The 21,169-nt window shown below is 41.1% G+C and overlaps 3 protein-coding genes and 1 long non-coding RNA gene across 5 annotated transcripts; 2 read left to right on the forward strand and 2 right to left on the reverse strand.

Annotated features, from left to right (window-relative positions):
* Positions 1 to 1,095: 1,095 nt before the first annotated feature.
* On the reverse strand, positions 1,096 to 5,337 carry LOC116053429. The gene is made up of 3 exons (XM_031304546.2): positions 4,889 to 5,337; positions 2,938 to 3,066; positions 1,096 to 1,506 (listed from the first exon to the last, which is right to left on the reverse strand). The coding sequence occupies exons 1-3, from the start codon at positions 5,283 to 5,285 to the stop codon at positions 1,226 to 1,228; spliced, it is 807 nt and encodes a 268-aa protein (XP_031160406.2). The 5' UTR covers positions 5,286 to 5,337; the 3' UTR covers positions 1,096 to 1,225.
* Positions 5,338 to 7,493: 2,156 nt separating this feature from the next.
* Positions 7,494 to 11,958, forward strand: si:ch211-63p21.8 (kelch-like protein 33). The gene is made up of 5 exons (XM_031304378.1): positions 7,494 to 8,974; positions 9,071 to 10,019; positions 10,131 to 10,301; positions 11,259 to 11,788; positions 11,820 to 11,958. The coding sequence occupies exons 1-4, from the start codon at positions 8,146 to 8,148 to the stop codon at positions 11,776 to 11,778; spliced, it is 2,469 nt and encodes an 822-aa protein (XP_031160238.1). The 5' UTR covers positions 7,494 to 8,145; the 3' UTR covers positions 11,779 to 11,788; positions 11,820 to 11,958.
* A 2,612-nt stretch (positions 11,959 to 14,570) lies between these two features.
* Positions 14,571 to 16,448, forward strand: LOC116053345. The gene is made up of 2 exons (XR_004105802.2): positions 14,571 to 15,265; positions 15,506 to 16,448. It is a non-coding gene; the product is annotated as an uncharacterized LOC116053345 (long non-coding RNA).
* On the reverse strand, positions 16,392 to 20,991 carry LOC116053321 (kelch-like protein 33). 2 transcript variants are annotated; one of them, XM_031304376.2, is made up of 5 exons: positions 20,908 to 20,991; positions 19,904 to 20,862; positions 18,644 to 19,565; positions 18,401 to 18,568; positions 16,392 to 17,138 (listed from the first exon to the last, which is right to left on the reverse strand). In XM_031304376.2, the coding sequence occupies exons 2-5, from the start codon at positions 20,856 to 20,858 to the stop codon at positions 16,616 to 16,618; spliced, it is 2,568 nt and encodes an 855-aa protein (XP_031160236.1). In that variant the 5' UTR covers positions 20,859 to 20,862; positions 20,908 to 20,991; the 3' UTR covers positions 16,392 to 16,615. The 2 variants fall into 2 exon arrangements, with proteins under 2 accessions (XP_031160236.1, XP_031160237.1); XM_031304377.2 differs by lacking the exon at positions 18,401 to 18,568.
* Between the last annotated feature and the right edge of the window lie 178 nt (positions 20,992 to 21,169).

Below are 21,169 nucleotides of genomic sequence, written 5' to 3' on the forward strand. Positions count from 1 at the left end.
AAGTCAAAATCAGTTTGTGCATGATTACATGATATAACTATATAATTATTTAATACTGTATCCTACATTGTGGATAATTAAGCTATATAGGCCTATCATATGCTGAAGTATATTTCTGGAGTGTTAAAGATTAAAAGAAAAAATAACAAGAACCGTACAGAACCGAAAACCGTGACCCTAATACCATGATACGAACCGAACTGTGGGTTTTGTGAACCGTACCACCCCTACTACAAATCACTCCACATTTTGTATTGTTCAATTGTGTTACCATATTTAAATTACTGTGTAGAGGTTTGGGGAAACACATATCAAAATTCATTGAAATCGTTAATTATACTTCAAAAAAGAGCAATAAGAATAATTCATAACACTGGATATTTGGAACACACCAATTCACTATTTTCTAAAGCATTAAAATTACTTGACTTAGTCGAATTTCAAACAGCAGTAATTATGTTCAAGGTGAAAAACAATTTATTGCCTGGCAATATACAGAAAAGATTTTCTGAAAGAGAGGGGGGCTACGAATTAAGGAGAAAGTCAAATTTTAAGACTCCCAGTTTTCGAACTACAAGGAAAAGTTTCAGTTTATCTGTCAGTGGCACTAAATTGTGGAATAAACTACATAATGAATTAAAGCAATGTCTAAACATATTCGAATTCAAAAAGATGTTTAAAGAAATGATATTCCAGAGGTACAGAGAAACAAAAGTGCAATTAATAACCTGGGCTTATATTGAACAATTTGTGGTATGTGTATAATTATTGTTGTGTATGGGTAAATATATGAATGTGAGTAGAACTTCTGAAAATATATTTTCATTGAACAGATTTATTATCTCTATAGACTTATTATTTTGTAGCTAACTCATTTATTATGATAGAAAGGGTACAAAGGGGTAGGAGTACATAAGTTTTACTTCTTCCTACTCCTTTTTGCTTGTGTAAATAGAGGTCTTTAAGTACTGGAAATTATGGAGTTTTATTTTTTAACGTTTTTTTTTTATTACTATTGTTTTCTGATGTTTTATTTTATTTACATGTTCAAAATAAAAGATATCAATCAATCAATCAATCAATCAAAAAACATATCAGTATAACGGATAAAAACTTTACAATACAAGAATCACATTCTTATTACACAACATAGTGTTTACAGCTACGGAAAGTCACATCACTAATCTTCTAGCCATTATTGAAAGTTTGATGTGTTTGAAACTCTTCACACAGGGAAAAGCAAATATCCACTGAATGAAGAATATTTATTTACATTATCACTAATCCTCCTATCACCCCAAAGACGAACATTAACATTGTCTCCAACTTGTAGCTGCAAGATAGCGCTGTTAGATCCAGTAATGGGGTGAGATGGAGCATGACCATACCATGACACTATATGGTTTCCATTTTGGTACAAACTGCCACCACTGGTTCCATCACCTCCCCAGAAGAAGGAAGTGTAGGTGAAGTAATAGACTCCTTGCACTGGTGCTGTAAAATAACCTGCAACAACAGAACAATTGAAGTACTTAAAGGTCCAATATGTAATATATTTACTGTAATAATTCCAAAAATGACTCCAAAGCCTCATCAGATATTAAGGAAACATGTCAAGTTGAAATACTATCTTTTCTGACAACAGTCACAATGCCAGTATTTTCTCCTTTTGAAATTTCCGTTCCATGACGAAATTTCTGTTTGTGTTTTGGCCTGTGTGTTATCAACTGCCCAGTTTGACAGCCAGGCCGGGTTTCCAGATAAACCTGTAAAAATGTAAACCCAGGGCGCTACAGCTGTAACGTTAGGATAGCCATGAAAGCAGCAAACAACCAATGGGATCGACGGATATAAATTCTACCTGACCTAAAAAAATGGTTGTGTGACCAGAGACGTTACAAACCCTGGGTAAATATTGGAGCTGTATTTAAAAGATGGAGACAACTTAGAGCCCAAAAGGATGCCGAGTTGGCTAATTTCCTCCTGAACAGGTAGCTAAGCATTAGCTTCAGGCTAATTTATCACGGCTGTCATTTCAACATTAGTGTACTCACATTGAATTATATAGCTAGAGTACCCGAGTTGGTTACTCGCAAAAAACAACCCTGCTAACGTTACCGGATGTCCAGGCAAGTGGGCCATGGCTGTTTACAACGTGTAGCCTGTTCAGCGGCCATAGCCGACAACGGTGAGTTATTTCAAGCCGATAGAGAGGGGCTGTAAATTGGGAAGAGAGGACCGTGAGTTTGCAGTGTGTTCAGCGATTGTTGCCGTAATTCTAAGCCAATAAATTGTGTTCAGTCGGGTGGAGAGGACGGCAAGGTAGTGTTATTTTTAGCAGTTCCTACCGTAATTCTAAGCCTAGGAAGTGTGTCTGTCTGTCGGGTGGAGAGGACGGCGAGGTTGTTGTGTTTTTAGCGGTTCCTACCGTAATTCTAAGCCGAAAAGTGTGTCTGTCAGTTGGGTACAGAGCTCCGAGTGATCACGGGCTTCTATGACTGTCAGTATAGCCAGCATCTAACGTTAGCAACTCCGCTGTGCTGTGAAGTATTGTCTGGCTATGTGAGACAAGTGTCTAGCAACATTGTTGTGGATGCTCCTTCAGCGCGCTTTGGAGGAGGGTCTGGCAAAGCGAAACTATGGATGCTGCGGTCTCAGCCTGGTAACCTCCGTGAACTTCGAGTCTGGGGAGGAGGGGGCGGGGGAGACGTAACTATTTTAAACACTAGCTGTCAGTATTAGATATTGCACTTTTAACAGAAGAAACAGATTTAAAAGCATGTACATTTTAAATTAATTGCAACAGAATAAGAGGGAGTGAAAAAAAAAGACCAACAGTTATCTTTGGTACATCCAATCTACCACACAACACTTGGGTAATGGGACAGAGCAAGTAAAATGTTTACCTGGAATAGGAGAGGAACACTAAATACTGACCTGTGACTGGGCTGTAATGTCCTCCAATGTTGGACAGAACATTTCTGTACACCAGAGCATAAAGAATATTTACAGGACCAATGGTGCCCTCTTCGCCTAATGTAGCAGAAAATGCAACCCGATGATGTCCTGAGGGATAAAAACGTGAATACTTCATTATTCTGAATTTGGTTCCTTTTTGTAAATAAAAAAATAAATAAACAGCATGTCAGAGTTTCATGATCATACCTTCCAACATACAGTACCCACAAATAATCTTTAAGGCAGAGTTGATAAGAAGCAAGAAAAGAAAAATGACCAAGAAGCTTCTTCTGTCAGTTGGTCTGACAATGTCAAACCTTACTCATGCATGCCAAACTTTCTGTCATGTCTGCCTCTCTGTCCCTCCCTCCAGACACATTTACACTTCCCCAGCCCCCTTCATTGCCACCTCACTCCTACATCTAACCATTCCCTTCTGCCCTGCCATAACCCCTTTCAGCCATTCCGATCACCTGGTTTTCTCTGCCCACCTGCTCACCTGTTATCCATTTCCCTCATTAGCCTATCAGTACATATACCATATACGTATAACATATATACCAGCCCCTTTTCCCCAGTCAGTTGCCAGATTGTTGTGAATCGTGCCTTGTTTTTTGAACTACCTAAACTCTGCCACATGTACCTGCACCTATACCTGGACCTAACTGGAATCTTTATCCTGCCTGCCTGCATCTCTTTCCTGCCCCCATTCCTGTTTACCTATGGACTCTGTTACTTCTGTTTGGACGTTTCTACCCATGCCAGTAAGCTCATGCAGGCCTACCATCATTCTATCAACAAATCCCTGAACTGAGCCTATATTAACCATCTGTGGAACTTTCAAATCCAAGCAGACACATTCAATCTTTTTTTTGTTTTGTTTTTTTACATACAATTACAACAAACATCTATGTAATTATGTGTAGCAAAAACCCATTTAGTGTTGAGTTCCTCTCAAAAGAAAACTCAGTTTATGGCTCTCTGCACTAACCGAGTGTGAGAGAGAAAGTTGCTCATAATTTGAAGCCTTAAAGCAGCCATATTATGCTCATTTTCAGGTTCATAATTGTATTTTAAGGTTGTACCAGAATAGGTTTACATGGTTTAATTTTCAAAAAACACCATATTTTTGTTGTACTGCAGTGCTCTCTCTCACTGCTGCAGATCCTCTTTTCACCTGGTCTCTGTTTTAGCTACAGAGTGAGACCTCTTTTCTTCTTCTTCTTCTATACTATCTTTGATTGCACTGCACATGCCCAGTAGCTCAGATGTAGCTCATGTCAGCTAGCTAGCTCCATAGACAGTAAAAGAAAGGCTGTTTCTACAACTTCGGTCAGTTACAAGGCAGGATTAGCTGGGAGACTTCTAAATGAGGGCGCACATGTAAGTAGTTCTTTTGTAGATTATGGTGAACTTGTGTGTGTTGTAGCAGTGCTTTGCTACTGAGAACGAGGTAGCATGCTAGCGTTAGCATGCTAGCGTTAGCATTAGCGTTAGCATGCTAACGCTACGAGCTAATGGTTGCGGTTAGCCTGCTCGTTTCGGCTTGTGACGTCACAAGCCGTGTCGATTTTGAACAGCTCACCCAGAGACTGAAGGCAGGACACATTCAGGAACTGTATCTCACTCTAAACAGCATGGATGGATTTTTTTCAAAGTTTGTATGTGTGTGGAAGCACCAGAGACACAACATAACACCCCAAATCCCAGAAAAAGTGATTTTTTCATAATATGGGCACTTTAAGATGTTATTATTTGAATAATTTGAAACACTGTTAAGACGTAACATTATGTACATGTATTTCTGCCAAAGGAAACTATGTGCAACCACAATTGTGGTGTAGCCGAATAATTCAGCTCAGAACATGTGATTGGCATGACAAACTATGGCTTTGCACAATCATTGCTTTTGTATAATATATTGTATTACCTTGATCCACTGCACTCAGTTCAGTCACTCTCCTGTCCAGTGCAGTCAGCTTCTTCTCATTGGCCTCCAGCTTTTTGTTTGTTTCCTCCATGGCTGTCACAGTAGCTGTAAGCCTTTCTCCCAGAGCCCCCAGCTCCTTCAGCACAGTGTAGATGGGTGGTTCACAGCTTGGCTGGGTTGTTGTTGTTGTCGTTGTTGTTGTTGAGCCTGTTGTCAAAATGGCTGGTGTTTCTAGCCCTTGGTTTAAATTCTGGAGAGCATCCTTCTCTACCGAGTTATCCTCCAGGTCTTCATGTGTCAACCTAGTGATATTGGTCTGATTGTTCTCACCTCCAGTCTGGCATTCAGATAGACTAGCAAGCAAACACACAACCATAATCACTGAGAATGTCTCCATTCTTCAGCTTGGAAGGTACTTCTTACATATATTGAAATGACGGTTTACTGACGGTGAGGAGATGTACAGTATGTTTTTATAAGTAAGTCCAGGTTAATCATTGTTTATAGAAAGCAATGCATAAATCAAAGCTGCAGCAAAAATAATAACTTTACCCTACTTCCTTATGGCATCTTGACAGTAGTTGACAGGATTGTTTTATTGAATTACAACTTAACCTTGGGTCTACATCAAAGCAAGTCAAGGTCACTGTGATTTTGTTCAATTCTACCTTTATGCTTTTATGTGCCCTACAATATTTTGGAGTATGAAGTGAAAGATAATATGAATGTCCTCCTTGATAAACAAAGTGCATTGTAATAGTCTTTAGGCACTGTCCAGGTTTCAGTGGCAGTTCTAGACCATTTTAAATAGAGGGGCCAGGCTGGGGCCACATGTGATTTTAGGGGTACCAAATATATTAAGCACAAGTGTTACATATCACCAACCCTCCATGGGTTTGGTTCTACAAAAGACTACTGATACACATATAACAATAAACACAAGGATACTCATTCATTGTTAACCTACATTTTCTTTATCACTGCACATGATTAATATTCCCTCTTATACTATAACCCTTGCCCCCCCCCCCATGATTAATATCCCCTCTTATACTATAACCCTTGACCCCAATCAATGTGCTTCTATCCACTGCCATTATGTAAATATTAAAGGTGTTCACAGTTGGTGGTGGTGATTCTCCAGTGAGGTACCATCAAACTTGTTTACTTTCTGGTAGCTATTAAAAGCTAGCTGCTTATATTCCAGATGTTTAGAGGGAGGGGATTTGAGGAAGTGGAGGGTTGGAGGGCTAATTGTAGCACCATTAAAATAAAATTGTGGTTAGAAAAACAAAGAGATAAGGGACTGTTCGTTATTTATTTCAGTCAGTCCGCAAGCTTTGACTTTTCAAAATAAAAGCTTGCGTCTGACCCGTTATGTTTTCGTACAGTGTTTTGGATGTTTTTGAACTAAACAGTACAGTTGAAATTGTCTGGCAGACTAAATAGGGAGGGACCCATCTGCTAGCGATAGGGGCCAAGACTGAGAGAGCTACATGGAGCTACATGGATAAATATGCACCAAACAAGCCACTTTGAAATGTTGCTGTTCTCACAAATACAAAAGTTGGGTGACCCTCCCCCCTAGACTAGAAAAAAATTGGATGACCCTCCCCTCAATAAAGAATAAAAAGACATGACCCTCCTCTAATTTCCTCCAGTGGTCTATTCCATAAATACCGAACGGTCCCTAATTGAGCTTTACCACTGACATGGAGTATACACGGTATCCCCTGGCCATGAAGTGGAAAACATAATGAAGAAAATGAAGGTATGAAACCAGAAACTAGAATAAAATCAGCAGCATAGTTTATCATTCAAAATTGTACACTGTAAGATTTGGTGTTAAAAATGTGACCGATGACCAGTCTGGCCAAAAAGGCCAAATTAACCTCTATAATCTGACTCCACTTAGATCACTACACCTTACACCCTCAAATCTTAAGTGTTCGTTGACTGGTAGATCAGAAATAAAACTCAGGATTCGTTCAGTTAAAATTATAACAAACTTTAGTGAAGAATGATATTGCAATAATACAAGTACGTGTACATGGATCAGATATTGCAAGACAAGTCTATCTCTCCTAACAAACTGACAGTCTTCCCAAGCATCTAATGTCGCCCAGTTAGAAACCTGTCTTTTTATCCATTTTCTGTCCCATCTTCTGGTGGTGCTGTCATCAGTTTGGATACAGTCCAGATCTTCTCGGTTCCTCTCGGATCCCTCCACAAGTTAACGCAATGTATGAAATGTTACCTTGACTCTCACACTCCCAGGCCAAAAACAGACATTTGTTACTCTTGGGATATTTTACGGTTGCTTTCTATTTATCAAATATATACACTGGTTACGAAATGTTTTATGATGTTCATATTACTGAATACCTGTGTATTTTTCTTTATCTTCTGCAGACTAAGGGAGTACTGAGAGTCAAGGACATTTCACAACCTGCACCATACTTCTCACCGCTTGCGAATAACTGCTCCATTGTCATCTCCGCTTCCTGTGGTCAGAGGAGGCCTTTTCTCAACTTCCAATCATTTCCTGGGGGCCAATATCCCGTACTCCCTTTATAATATTTTACCACTTCTAAAAAAACAGATGGCCTCTCATAACCCAGGGAAGCAGAGACGACAAGGTCAGCTTCATGAACTCTAAAACCTCTCACTTTATTCTCACAAAAAATATTTATCCTACAACACCTGACATTTTACTTGAAATGTGACACTTGATAAGTGAATTTTGTCCATTTAGCAATAATCATTAACAGAATTTACAGCATAAACATTATATTAAGTAAACCTATGCCAGTTTCCTTATGGCTCCTTGACAGTTGTTTGCTGTTCAGAACTTGTTATTCCAATAATACTACTTGTCAAGATCAAAGTTAAACTCGGTCGATGGTTGGTAAATATTTTACCTGTCTCTTTATTGTCTCTCCATTAAACTCAAACCATTGAAGTTCATGAACATTACAAAGAAGTGAGTGCCAAGGTTCAGCTGAAACTGAATCTCTCTGACCCATTAGTTATTAATAGCTGCTTGTTTATGCAGTGAGGAAAGTTAAGTCAGAGAGAAAAGGGGACTTCAGGAGGACAGAAAGCTTTGTGAAGGCAGAAAAAGTAGATGAATATGAGAGAAGAGTATATTCATCAAGACAATGTTTTTTTCTGGATGTCCTCTGTATTTATAAATGCCACCGAAAGACCACGATAGGCAGTAGTTCAAAGAGACAGTTAAGCCTATAGCCACAGACATGGAGTTTTCCTGCCGTTACCTGCCAATGGAATGGGAAGAGCGATGGAGGAGAGAGAAGGAGAGGAGGAAAAGAGTGATTGAAGAAGGTGGGGAAGATGGGATAGAACAGGACAACCGCGAGCTGAGGAGGATCGTGGCTTACAATGACTCCAAGATGGGGTTGACAAGTGGGAGGGGTAAGAAAGGAGGGTCAGAGGTCAGGATGAGTGGTAGTAGTCAGGAAGGAATTGGGGAGCATATGAGCGAGGAGGCATTTCGGGATGAAGGACTTGGTCATAATGTCCACACATACCGCAGCAAAACCTATCCTCAAGAGGTATTCGTTGCCCTGAAGGAATTCTGGGATTCATCTCTTCTCACAGACCTGACTCTGGCCACTGATAATGGTAACACCTTTGACGTGCACTTCCCTATCCTTGCTGCTGTCAGCTCATTTGTTCGAGAGAGGCTGAGGGATGAAAGTGGAGAACAAGCAGACAATGATAACAACATTGAAGTCCAAAGGCGGTCGGTGTCTCTGTCTCCTGATGTTGATCATGTTGGGCTACAGGCAGTTTTGGAGTTTGCCTACACTGGAGCTGTATTGTCTTCGAACAAAGACAGCATGGCTTCGATTATGGCTGCAGCTCAAGCACTGGGCATCCCTAGAGTACTGGATCTCTACAACAAAGAGAAGACGACAAAAGAAGATGGAAGTCCTAAGAAGGAGGAGCGAAAGGTATTTGCCCTAGAAGAGATGAAGATTACTCTTCAGTCCATTAAACAGTTGTGGGCAGACCGCGTGTGGTGTGATGTGATTTTAGATGTGGACGGGGCTTTATTTCATGGTTAGTAAACATTCATGCTATTCATGCCTTCTATAGGTATCTTGTTGACAATTATTTGATTGTGATTAACCGTACTCTTCTTTTGTCTGTCTCCAGTCCACAGAGTTATTCTGGCAGCAAACAGTGACTACTTCCGTGGCATGTTCACCTGCGGGATGAGGGAATCCTATCAGACCTGTGTTGCCCTTCCCTTCCTGTTAGCTTCTGAGTTAGAGCCTCTAATTAGTTTCTCCTACAGTGGGACCCTTCCACTCAACTGGGACTGTGTCTTCGAGATCACGTGCACGGCCCTCCAGCTTCAGTTCCAGCCTGCTCTCTCGCTTTGCCTTGACTTCATGCGAAAGGAAATGGAGGCAAGCTCCTGCCTGGATGTGGCATCTTTTGCTGAAGCCTACGAGATGTCAGATTTGCTCGAGGAAGCCAATGACTTTGTTCTGAAGAACTTCTGGGAGGTGTCGGCCACGTCAAAATTTCAGGACCTACCAGCAGAGAAGCTTCTAGACATCATCCGCTGTGATGGTCTGTGCGTCCCCTCAGAGTTGGCTGTATTTCGAGCTGTAATCTCCTGGGTTGAGGCTGATCCCGAGGAAAGATTGGGCCAGGCTGGCATACTGATGACTGCAGTCCGCTTCCCTCTCATGACTTTTCGAGAGTTCAGGGAGGTAAGGGCCATTAACCTGCGCTTGGAGTGCTTCGGAAACAAGAAGGTGGAACTCTATGGTTCAGCACTCAAAGAATTTGGTTTCAGCCTTCCAAATACCCAGGATCAGTGCCGAGTCCGACGTCCCAAAGATGCTCTCATTCTGGTCGGGGGAGACCAGCTGAACCCAGATGTTGGTCAGCGCATACCAAGCAGGGAACTGTGGTTTGCAAACTCACTACGCAGTGGTACAGGGTTGGTGAAAGAGATGGAGTGGAGGAGGCTGGGTGAGATGCCAGACAAGCCAAAGTTCAGGCATGGAGTAGCAGCAATGGTGGGACGATTGTATGTGGTTGGAGGATGTTACTTTTATGCTAAGGATGACGTGATGAAATCGACCTACAGGTAAAAATAAACAGTGCACAAATATTCTTCTCTCATTTATTGTCACACAGATTCAAAACTGTGGTCTCACCGTTTCCATCTTTACCTTTACCTTCATCGCACACATGCTAGTTATGACCCTGTGCAGGACAGCTGGAAGAGGCTGGCTGACATGCAGGAGTTCAGAAGCAATTTCTCAGTGGTGGTACACGAAGAGCGTCTTTACGCCATTGGTGGAGATAAGGAGATCAACACCAACGTAGACAGCGTCGAGACGTACAACCCAGACACTGACTCCTGGAGGTAGGATTAGTCATACTACGCTTGAAGTATTCTACTTGACACAGTAACCAACCTTTCAAAGCATACTGTAAGTATTGGGGCAAAATGTATCAATGCCTAGCTTTACTGTGCCCAAAATCACACATATCAGGGATGTGTTATCTTAGTATTGAGTACACATGTTCTGTTATGAGACATAGACTATTTAAAAGTGGTCAATGTTTATAATATATTTTTAAACAAAATCTCTAAGGCGAAAGCTGTGAGTTCACTTTTATGTTGACTCACTCTCCTTCCATACAATTGCAATACCAAAGGTTGGCCAGGTGATGTCACCATTGTGACTATATAAAACACTTGAAAAGACTGAAATATTTGTAACACAGTAACACTGTGAGCTTCATCACAAGATATCAATTAAGGTTTAATTAAATGTTCTGCTTATATAGAGTTTCTTAAAAGTCTAAATAAAACCACTACTGTCTTTTAAAGTGATATTGATTCAGATTTCTCATGAATGCATCCAGGTGAAAAGAGACCACACTGACATCTGGTGAATTTTATGCTTTGTTACAGTTGGTTTGGTTTCTGCTCCTCATTTAGCTGTGAAGTTCTCACTATAGAGTGTGGTCAACACCCTAATATGGTGCTCTACATATACTGCGATTCAAAGCAGCTGTTGGATGCCATTTCTCCCACGATACAACATTTATGGTATAAATTATATTGGCATATCAAACAAAAAAAGCTGATTTCCTGACACTGTCTATAAATACTACTACATGACAGCATTCTCCTTTTACGTTTGTGATTAGGTTTAATAGTAAATTATAAAGTAAAATGACTCGTGATTATTCTGATGTTAAAATGTATAGCTTTGAAGCTGCAGATCCTGTTGTTTGGACTGAAAACTGAAAATTGATTTGTTTAACCCCTCCACTATACTAATGTCTAATGTCTCTTATTCCATTATCTCAGCTTTGTCCAGCCCCTGGACCAGGCTCTGAGTGGCCATGCTGTCACTGTCATAGATGGAGGAATCTTCATTTCTGGAGGTTTCAACTGTAAGTATGAATGTCTGGTTTCCATGTACCTGTACCACCCAGAGAGAGGAACCACCTACCTGGCAGACATGACCCACGACCGGGCCCAGCATTGCATGGAGCCCATGCGAGGCCATCTTTACGTCGCCGGTGGTGTGTGTAACCTGAGAAAGTTTTACACTGACCAACAAGCCTGTGAGGTATACAATCCTGTGGCCGATTCCTGGACTGCTTTCGCATCACTGTCTGTGCCCCATGTGGGTGCAGCCTCAGCTGTCCTGGAGGGGAAGATCTATGTACTGGGAGGATACTGCCAGGACGATTACAGTGAGTCTGGACTGGTCCACCGGTTTGATCCCAGCACACAGCGATGGGAGAACATGGGTAAGCTGCCTGGGGCTGTTACTGACATACGGGCCTGTCTGCTCCGATTGCCCCAAAAGTTTAGATTTTAGTAAGTGGCTGGTTAAGATGATCGTTTTTTAGAAACTGACAGGTATGTTTTGCTGTGATGTAGTCCTAAAATTCAGTTAATTAATGTGGTTCAGCTAAAAAATCCTGTTGTTTTGTCAGAGACAAGTATAAGTATAGAAATGTAAGTCCAGAATGACTTTGTTGTAAACGTTGTAAAATATAATATAGACCCTTTGCACGTGACGTCACGCTCCACTCATGCGAATTATGAACGCCATGACGGACGGCGGAAGCGCTATGCTGTAGACCGACAGCAAGCTAAACGCGTACGTTTTCGTTCGTGTTTGTGTTCTCACATTCACAATCTGCAGAGTAATCCTCACCAACACAAGCATGTGTATGTATTGCCTTTCTGTTTTAAATGAGTGATAAATAAAATTATCCTCAACTAGCTAGCTAGCTGCTGTGCTAACCAGCTGTTCCTGCTAACAGGTCCAACCCGATGATGACCCACATAACTAACATCGGTTATTCACTGACCTAGCTACATATCCAAAAAAGAAAGCCATTCCCTTGATCATTTAACTTAACACACATACAAAAAATATCGGTTAAATTAAAGATGACATGGCATGGAAACTAGCTTCAAAAAGGTTAAATGCGGGTCTGCGGAGCTCCGGCTAGCTGACGAGCTAGCTGCAGCTAGCTTTGGACTGCTAGCTAGTTGCTGCCCATTGCAACCGACCATGTCCTCTAAAAACATGGGCTACGTGTTATATAAATCTTTACTTAAGTAAAGAATAGATCTTAATACAAAATAAACCCTAGATTGATGTCTTATATTTGCCATTATGAGGTACCTCCCCCCACCGTTAGCATAGCATCACTTACCTGTAACCCAACCAGCTACAAATAACTGGTTAGCATCCAGACTTTAAAAAGCTTTGAGATCAGCACCAGGGGATACCCCAAATACCACATAGTGGTACAGATCGTGTGGACTGAAGTCGGGCAGACTCTGTGATTTAATGATGTCTGTGAAAATGGAGGGAGAAAGAATTAAGGGTCTGTATCCAATCCTGCTATCTCCATCTTCTCCAAATACTGCTCTTTGTGAGCACCTACCAGATGCCCTACCTCGACCGATAACGGCACGACAACTTGTTGTTCAATAGAAGAAGCCATAAAGCCATACATACAGTTTATTTAGTGTTATGTATTTCAAACTGATTGAAACTATGAAACTTTCTGCTCGTCTACTACACTGTTTAGCTTGTTATTGCCGGTGATTTGCCGTCCATCATGGCGTCGTCACGTGGTCGTGGTCACGTGTTTGCAAAGGGTCTATACCAAAATGTAGGATCAAATATAAAATCCCATACTAGTTGCTATGTATTGATGATTAAGTTATTTATCAATAAAATGTCAAGATGTGAATTTTGCATGTGAAACCAAGTCAACTATAAATTTCTGAAATTATCCGATTTTTATGGACCTTAGTCAGTGATGATACGTCCTCATTTTAGTAGTTTTACGTGAGTCATTTTAAGCCAATTTCTGATGATTTCCTAACCCTAAGTAATTTTTTGTCTAACCTTAACTGAATCCGTTTCACAACGTTAACTATGTCTTTGAAACTTGCGACCGTTATGTTACATAGAACAGTCACGTGATTAAATAAGTCACTGTGGTCACGTTACGGTCATGCATTAAAAACGTCCACTGTGCTGCAGTAAATAGAACGGGCACCTATGTCAGTTTGGCAATCAACCTATTCTGTCGTTTAGGTAGGTTGATGTGTTGGACGTCACAAAGAACATGAACATGCATTTTTCATCAGTCACTTGCTTTTTTGTTTCATCATTTGCTTCTTGAAGCTCAATGCCAAACTCAAGTCTTCAAACTAAATTATATGATCATTTGCAAGATTTATAGCACTTGGGAATATTAATTACCAATTACTTTAACAGAAGTCCTTTCTATCCATAGTTTATGTGATATCTATTACATATGTCACATTCTCTATTGATATTTTACTGGCAAACACAAAATCCTCCCAGTAGGCCTGTTGTGACACAACTAGATTTGGGTGCCCTGAGGGCCTCAACACTGCTTACTCACTTACATCTGAGGACCCCTCTTATGAAGAGAGCAGGTATATAACCACGGAGCAAAAAACACCTTCTGCAAACTGCAAGGAAAATATCCAAGAGACTTGCAGATTTAAAGATCGAGGAAATGGAGTTCAGTGCTTTGCTTCTGCTGACCCTCCTGGGACGCTTGTTTGTGGAGCCAGGGTTTGGACAGAGAGATTACATGGATATTACTGAGTGGATGACAGATAAAGGTAAATTAATAAAGAACTTGGAGGACAAACTGAAACATGAGAAAAGACGGCAGAATGATGTTGAAGCTCTGGAGGCCAAGCTCGACACGACTGTAGACGAGCTGACGAGACAGAAAGCTGAAGTGGACTGACTGAAGAAAGAAAATGAAGGTACAAGTTCATGATGATGAATTATTATCACATATATTCCCACCCGATTGTGAGTAATGCATTTGTTCTTTGTCATTACTTATTTTTTTTACAGGCCTGAAAACAAGACTGGATTCCACAGAGGAGGAGATGGAAAAGCTGAAATAGAGTAGCGGTATGATGAAACTTACAGTGTTTAATTTTCTGTTACCTCTGTATTTTATACCATAAGATACTGACATAAAGACAAATTACTCTGAATGTTTTGATGGATTTGCTTTTTCATATTAACAGTTCCATGTAACTGTCCACAGGTGCTCCTACCTACATACCTCATACCTACAGATGTGATCAAATACCAAAATACCGGTACTGTATACAGTACTGTGCACAACGTATGTGTGCATGTGCTTGTAGATAGTTAAATAAAATAATAAACATATATTTTAAACATATTTCTAAAGGGTTTACAACAGAAAACTGCTTGGTCAGTACCACAGATGTTTTGAAGCAGATTGTTAAAATTCAATTGCTCTTTTTCTGTGGCTGAAAGCCTGCTTGTAGACTACTGTAAATGTCCTAAGGCTGTAAAACTCAAACATCTGCTTCTGGTATTTCAAACAAGAACAAACACAGAGAAGAAATTGCTGATACAGTTTGACTCAGGTCTAGTGTTTTTTAGTGATACTTTTAACAATAGATTAAATGAGTGGTTCACTCTTAGTGACAGACCTAATTTCATTGGTTGAGTCAAACCTGTTGGGGCCATTTGCTCCCTGTTCAATTTAGAATAGATTTTTAGATTTTTCTGAACACTTTTAGAGCACGTCTAGGTCTGGCCTTAAGCTATATATAATGTTGACCCCATTTGAGCTAGTTTGCAGCCTCAGCTCCTCATGTGGGGGCTTTTTGGTCAGTCCTAAATCAAGGCTAAAATCTAAAGGTGACTTTGTTTTTGCCATCAGGGTCCATCGGTTTTGGCACACCCTGCCTGAGATAAGGCTTGCAGAATCAGTGACTTCAGTTAAAATCTCTTCTCAACTTGGTTGTATGTAATTTTGTCTTTTTATTGTTGTCTTTGTATTGTTCTTATTCTTTTATTTGTATTTATTTATAATTTTTCGCTTGCTTTTGTTTGGCTTTTTGTTTGCTTTTGCTTTGTCTGTCTAAACCCTTCTTTTTTTAGAAGTAGAAGTAGCTCTGCCTCTAAGAAGATTTAGAGAAATAAAACTCAAATCCATTTGTACTTTGAGTAACTAATCTTGCATGTGCTTGTCTTTGCTCTGTTGCAGGAATCTTCACGGCACCAGTGAACCGTCTCTACTTCTTTAGCTTCAGTACCTATGGCTACAATACTCACATCATGGAGGCCATTTTAATGAAAACGGCGTTCGTCAAATTTCAACCTATGATAGACCTTTAGCTGACAGCTCAGACAGTAGCAGTAACACTGTTGTCCTGCAATTGGCTGCTGGTGATAAAGTGTACATGGAACTGTGGGATAATGGCAGAGTGTTTGTCAACTTGAATGGACACACAACCTTCAGTGGTTTTCTTGTCTTCCGTCTGTAAATCATTAGAGACAAAGCATTGCATTGTGCTTTTACACTGAGGAGAGATGCTTATGCAACAATATTTGTAAAATCTGGGAAATTGCTTTATTTACATTGTGGCACTGTCCCAAAGCAGGGTGCTGACATGAGAATTACAAAGTATGATTATCTTATCCAAAATGAAAACAAACCTTTATTGAAAAATCTCAAAAACCCATGCATGTTTTTTTTTTAATTTTAAAGTAAATTTTAATGAAAATATGAATGTGCGAAGCTTCTTTAGAACAATAAATGCAAAACATACTTCTTACATTGTCTCTTTTCCTGTCTGTGGTGACTAAAGACAGCTTTCAGCTTGTTCTGCAATGACAAAATGTGTTCACCTGCCTTACACTAAAAGTATGCCAACCATGAACACGAGTGAATAGCTTCATCTTGTGTTCATAGTTGGTTATTGCAGTAGTTAGTGTAACTATATTTGTATTCTTTGTTTTGTTATAGAAATAACTATCATCCCATCCCTAACTAAAACATGAAAATCTTCATTACAGTACCTTCTGAACACTGTGCAGTTAATTTGAATATATAGCACAAAAATGCTCTATCTTACATAGATATCCTATCGTTTGCATGCCTCTAGGTTTCATTGAGGTACTGTGTAAGATAAATTTACCTTGATCAAAATATCAAACTGTGGTGAGATACATTTTAAACATCCTTACATCGTAGAAGAATGTTTTCTAAATTACAAAAATATCACTGTTATTAACATGCAATAGGTAACCTAACATTTAGTATCAAACTATAAAACAACAATACACTAATGACATACATGTATGTCACCATGTCTTACAATCGGAATTGTGGTGGCAAATACAGCACAGTTGCTCGTATGTCATTGTTCGGCCCAGGCATCTTGCCCATGTTCTGCCAGCTCTGTGTGGTGGGATCATAACAATGGACCATCTTAGTGTCACGGTAGTTCTCCTGGCTGTATCCACCCAGCACATAAAACTTCCCCTCCAAAACAGCACCTCCTGCTCCTATATGTGGCACTGGCAGAGGTGTGAAGGCAGTCCAGGAGTCAGCCACTGGATTGTACACTTCACAGGCTAGCTGGTCAACAAAACTCATGTCATCAGCTGCAGTGAATCCACCCGCTACATAAAGACATTCACCCAGGGTCACCATGCAGTGACATGCTCGAGGTTTGGCCATGTTTGCCAAATAAGTGCTTCCTGTCTCTGGGTGGTAAAGAAACATGGATGAAAGAAATTGGTGGTGGCTGCTCAACCCTCCTGAGACAAAGATCCGCCCTTGTGAAACATTTGCTACATGGCCCCCCAGAGGCAGATCCAAGGGCCACATGAAGCTGAAAGAGAAGACATTAATATCTCAAAGTGTGTACAGTACTTCAGTCTGACACACAGTATGTCACATCATTTACCATTTATATCAAATATCAAATGAGACGTAGCCAGTAGGCTAATTGTGAATCTGCTATTACAAGTTTTGCCTAAACTAACACTATGCTCAATAAACCTGTATGCATTTTTCATAAATGCTTTACATGCATTTTGAAGAAAAATATCTAGTATCCAATCAGTCTAATCTGTTGTTTTTTTGTGTCAACTAAGGTGTTTCTTTCAGGCTAGAACCTCTGAATCGGATTGCCTTAGTTCCAGCTACATGGCATTCCCCTTATCACTCCTCAGCTAATTCTAACTGTCCACACTATTTAGGGTAGTTTCAAGCCACCCCTTAGACAGTTAGTCAAACATGTTCTTGCTGTTCACACTTTGAGTTCTCTCATTTTTCTGCCCCTGCCAAAACCTTCTTGTCTTCTAACTGCTGTCCGCTGATCCCAGCTAATCTACACTGGACAAACTTCAGCCTCTCCAACACTCAAGTTAAGTTTCATTAAAGCATATTTATTTTAATGTTTGTGTTAGGCTAGGAATCTGTAATTTATACAGTTAGCATAAGTAGTATACAAGTATCATCTGAAGGACAAATTTCCGATCCCCTGTCTTTATCAACATTTTATCAAAAAATGAATGCATCTGATTTTATGTTGAGGTAATGTGAAGCCTTTAACAAGCAAATCATAATGTCTGGTCAGCCAATCATCACTGCTTATATAGTCTATATCCATGACGTTCCACTTCCGGGATTGCTAGAGTGCGGTCAGAAATTCCACTGGTTGTCACTCTTTTCTGCCGGATGTCCGTTACCTTTCGCTTTCTTTGTGTTGGAATTTTAAACTCTGGTTGATTTATGAGGACTACCTTCCAGAGGCTATTTTGCAGCTGCACCGTGGCTCCGTCCCCTGCTTAGCGCCGCCCACAACGATTGTGATTGGTTTAAAGAAATGCCAATAAACCAGAGCACGTTTTCCTCACGTTTCAATGAATGCTGTGTGGACTAGCTAGACCCTCCTCCACAGCACTGTGGAGGAAGGTCTGGCCAAGCGGGACTACTGCTTATACAACAAACAGATGTTAGCTAGCCACATCTACTCAATATGGTACAAGTTACCTAGTTGGTAAATGGTTGTCAGGGAAATATTAGCAAGAATGCTTGATACATATAGCACACTTTGTTTTGGTGAAAAGAATATCCCTTTCAACATACTTCCAAGAGTTTCCAGTGGGGCAGAAGCGTTCCACACTCTCTATATATTCATCGGCACAATGTCCGCCAATGGCATATATCTTTCCGTCCAGCACAACCACAGAGAAAGAGCATCTCTTTTGTTGCATTTCAGCCAGGCTCTCCCAGTTGTTTTGAAAGGGGTCATACCTACAGATGTGATCAAATGGGACAAATATAAATATAGAGGCATTGAAAGATGTCTTTAATTATCAGTTCTCTTACCTGTAAACAGAATTCACGCTGTCGCTAATGCCATAATACTTCTTGCCTCCAAACACGTATAGTTGTCCTTTGAGGACAGCTACCTCATGACAGAACCTCTCTGGCTCTGGCATCTCTCCTAACTTTCTCCACTCCATGTCCCTTTCCTCCATCTTATAGTTCCTTAAGGAATTCCCAAACCAGAGTTCTCTGCTGATGCTGCGGCTGTCTTCAGAGTTCTGGTCACCTCCAATCAAGACCAGACTCTCTTTCGGCAAATAGGTCCGGCACTGACTTTCATTGGAGCAGAAATCCTCAAAAACTGCTTTATAGAGCTTTGCCAGGCTGTGATCAGACCACATTTTCAGAGATTGGACCTCTTTGAATTCCTTGGACGTCATCAGGGAGAAGTGGATGGTTTTCATTAGTTCTTCAGCAAACTTCAGCCTTAATTTTGGTTTTGCTTGGATCCATGCCACCACTGCTTTGAATAACACAAACTCGGATGGAACACAGAGTGAGCGACTGTTCAGGTACTTCAGGAGCTGTTTGACTGGCAGGTCCTTGAACTTTGAGGTGCATGCCACCTTTTGGAATTGACGCAGGAAATAATCGTCTGCGACTTCAAGAAGCTGCACCATCTCGTAGGCCTCAGCAAAAGATGCCAAATCCAGACAGGAGTGAGGATTTATTTCTTGATGCAGGAAGTTAAGGCACAAGGAGAGGGCGGGTTGATACTGGAGCTGGAGAGCAGTGCTGGTGATCTCAAAGACATACTTCCAGCTGAGGGGGAGAGCCCCAGTGTAGGAGCTGTCAATTAGAACCTCCAGCTCTGAAGCCAAAAGGAAGGGAAGGGTCACACAGGGCTGATGGGACTCCCTCATCCCCAAGGTGAACATCCCACGGAAGTAGTCACTGCACACAGCCAGGATGACTCTGTGGACTGAAGGGACAATGGTAATAAGTACAGTTTAGACCCACTTTAATCCCAACTACCAGGTTCAGGATTGTCTTAATTAAACTGACAGATGGAGCAAACAAAGTAGGGAGGGTTGTAGTGGGAGCACAATGCAGTGTGGCGATGGCAAATGGTTTACATGGCTCACAGGTCAGGTAGAAGAGCCCCTTAGCAGAATTTTGCTTAGGTCCCCTCCCAGGGAGGTCAGGACCAGCTCCGCACCTGACAAGGCTATTTCAGTTGAGCAACCAGGCATCATAAGATTGTGGCCTCTAAAGTGGCTACTATTATACTATAATTATACTCATTGGTGGTCTACTCACCATGAAGTGATCCTCCGAGAGCTTCTAGAATGACATCACAGCCCACTCTGTCCATCCACAGCTGTTTGATGGACTGAAGACTGACCATCATTTGTTCTGCAGCTGAGAGCCTTTTCTTTTTCTTCTTCTCTCCAGTTTTTGTGGACTTTTCCCCCTCCTCATTGCAGAGATCCAGCACCCTGGGGGCGCCCAATGTTTGAGCCGCAGCCTTAATCTGGTGCACAGTGTTGTTGTTCAAACATGATATGAGTCCAGTGTAGGCAAACTCCACAACTGCCTTTAATCCAACATTATCCACCTCTGGACCCAGAGACACTGACCACCTGTGGACTCCAACACTTGTATCTTTTCTTTCATCAACTGTATCGTTACCTACGTTACATCTACTAAGACCTTCTCGGATATGGGAGCTGACAGCAGCCAGAACAGGGGAGTGTACGTGGAAACTCCCCCTATCCTCTGTGCTCAAAGTAAGATCAGTGAGAAGGAAAGAGTCCCTGAACTCTGCCAAGTTGCGGAATATGTCCGTGTGATAATCGCCTTTGCAGTAAATCTTCACCACATCTTCATCATTACTATCTGCTTCTTCATCCATTGCATGTTCTGCTTCCTCATCATCATCTGTAGGCTTTTTCTTTTGAAACTTTTTGTGATGATCTTGAAACTCTTCTTCTTGAGTTGTCCGAGATGCGGCTGCTTCTTTCTCATTTGTCAACTTCTTACTTTCATCTTCCTCTTCTTTTCGTTCCTTAGAAGTTGACGGTCCTAGGATGCTATTTTCATTCCCCCTCAACTTTTCATCAGGATCAACAGCTCGTGCCTCATCCTTTATCTCACCCAACTCCCCATTCTCTATAACCTCCCTCTCAAAGAGACTCACCCTCTCCCTCCTCTCCAGCACTTCTCTCCTCCACTCATCCCAGCCCAGGAGGCATTGATTAACTTCTACTGCCATACTGTCCAATATCACTCTAATGTGTGCTACCCCCTTTAACTTCTCAAGGCATTTACACCTCTGGAAGCCGAAAGATTGCAGATCACTTACTTTTTGCACAGTTTATGAGGAAGAAGAACAGAGAAAATCCTGTATGTCCAGTGGGAATCCACTCTTTGTATGCTGCTGTTATTGTTGCAAGTCACTTCACCTCTTTACCCTCCTGCAGTCACCAGCTGTGTTGTCTGTTTGCTTTTCTACTGTCTGTCTCTCCCTCCTCCTGCATGTGTTGCATGTTTGAGAGTGGCATGTGAACCCATGATTCCTCATAT

Source organism: Sander lucioperca, chromosome 17, assembly GCF_008315115.2.
Source record: "Sander lucioperca isolate FBNREF2018 chromosome 17, SLUC_FBN_1.2, whole genome shotgun sequence".
NCBI classification, from domain to species: Eukaryota; Metazoa; Chordata; class Actinopteri; order Perciformes; family Percidae; genus Sander; species Sander lucioperca.

Bases quoted from the DNA above. Each gene is read 5' to 3' on its own strand.
- LOC116053321 (XM_031304376.2), bottom strand. From the start codon at position 20,858: ATGGCAGTAGAAGTTAATCAATGCCTCCTGGGCTGGGATGAGTGGAGG. The intron at 18,569-18,643 runs GTAAGAGAACTG...TCACATCTGTAG, and splicing joins AGCGTGAATTCTGTTTACAG to GTATGACCCCTTTCAAAACA. The intron at 17,139-18,400 runs GTATGTTGAAAG...CTTCTCTTTCAG, and splicing joins CCCACTGGAAACTCTTGGAA to CTTCATGTGGCCCTTGGATC.
- LOC116053429 (XM_031304546.2), bottom strand. From the start codon at position 5,285: ATGGAGACATTCTCAGTGATTATGGTTGTGTGTTTGCTTGCTAGTCTA. The intron at 3,067-4,888 runs GTAATACAATAT...TTTATCCCTCAG, and splicing joins ACTGAGTGCAGTGGATCAAG to GACATCATCGGGTTGCATTT. The intron at 1,507-2,937 runs GTCAGTATTTAG...CTGTTGTTGCAG, and splicing joins ACATTACAGCCCAGTCACAG to GTTATTTTACAGCACCAGTG.
- si:ch211-63p21.8 (XM_031304378.1), top strand. From the start codon at position 8,146: ATGGAGTTTTCCTGCCGTTACCTGCCAATGGAATGGGAAGAGCGATGG. The intron at 8,975-9,070 runs GTTAGTAAACAT...GTCTGTCTCCAG, and splicing joins GGACGGGGCTTTATTTCATG to TCCACAGAGTTATTCTGGCA. The intron at 10,020-10,130 runs GTAAAAATAAAC...CACACATGCTAG, and splicing joins GTGATGAAATCGACCTACAG to TTATGACCCTGTGCAGGACA.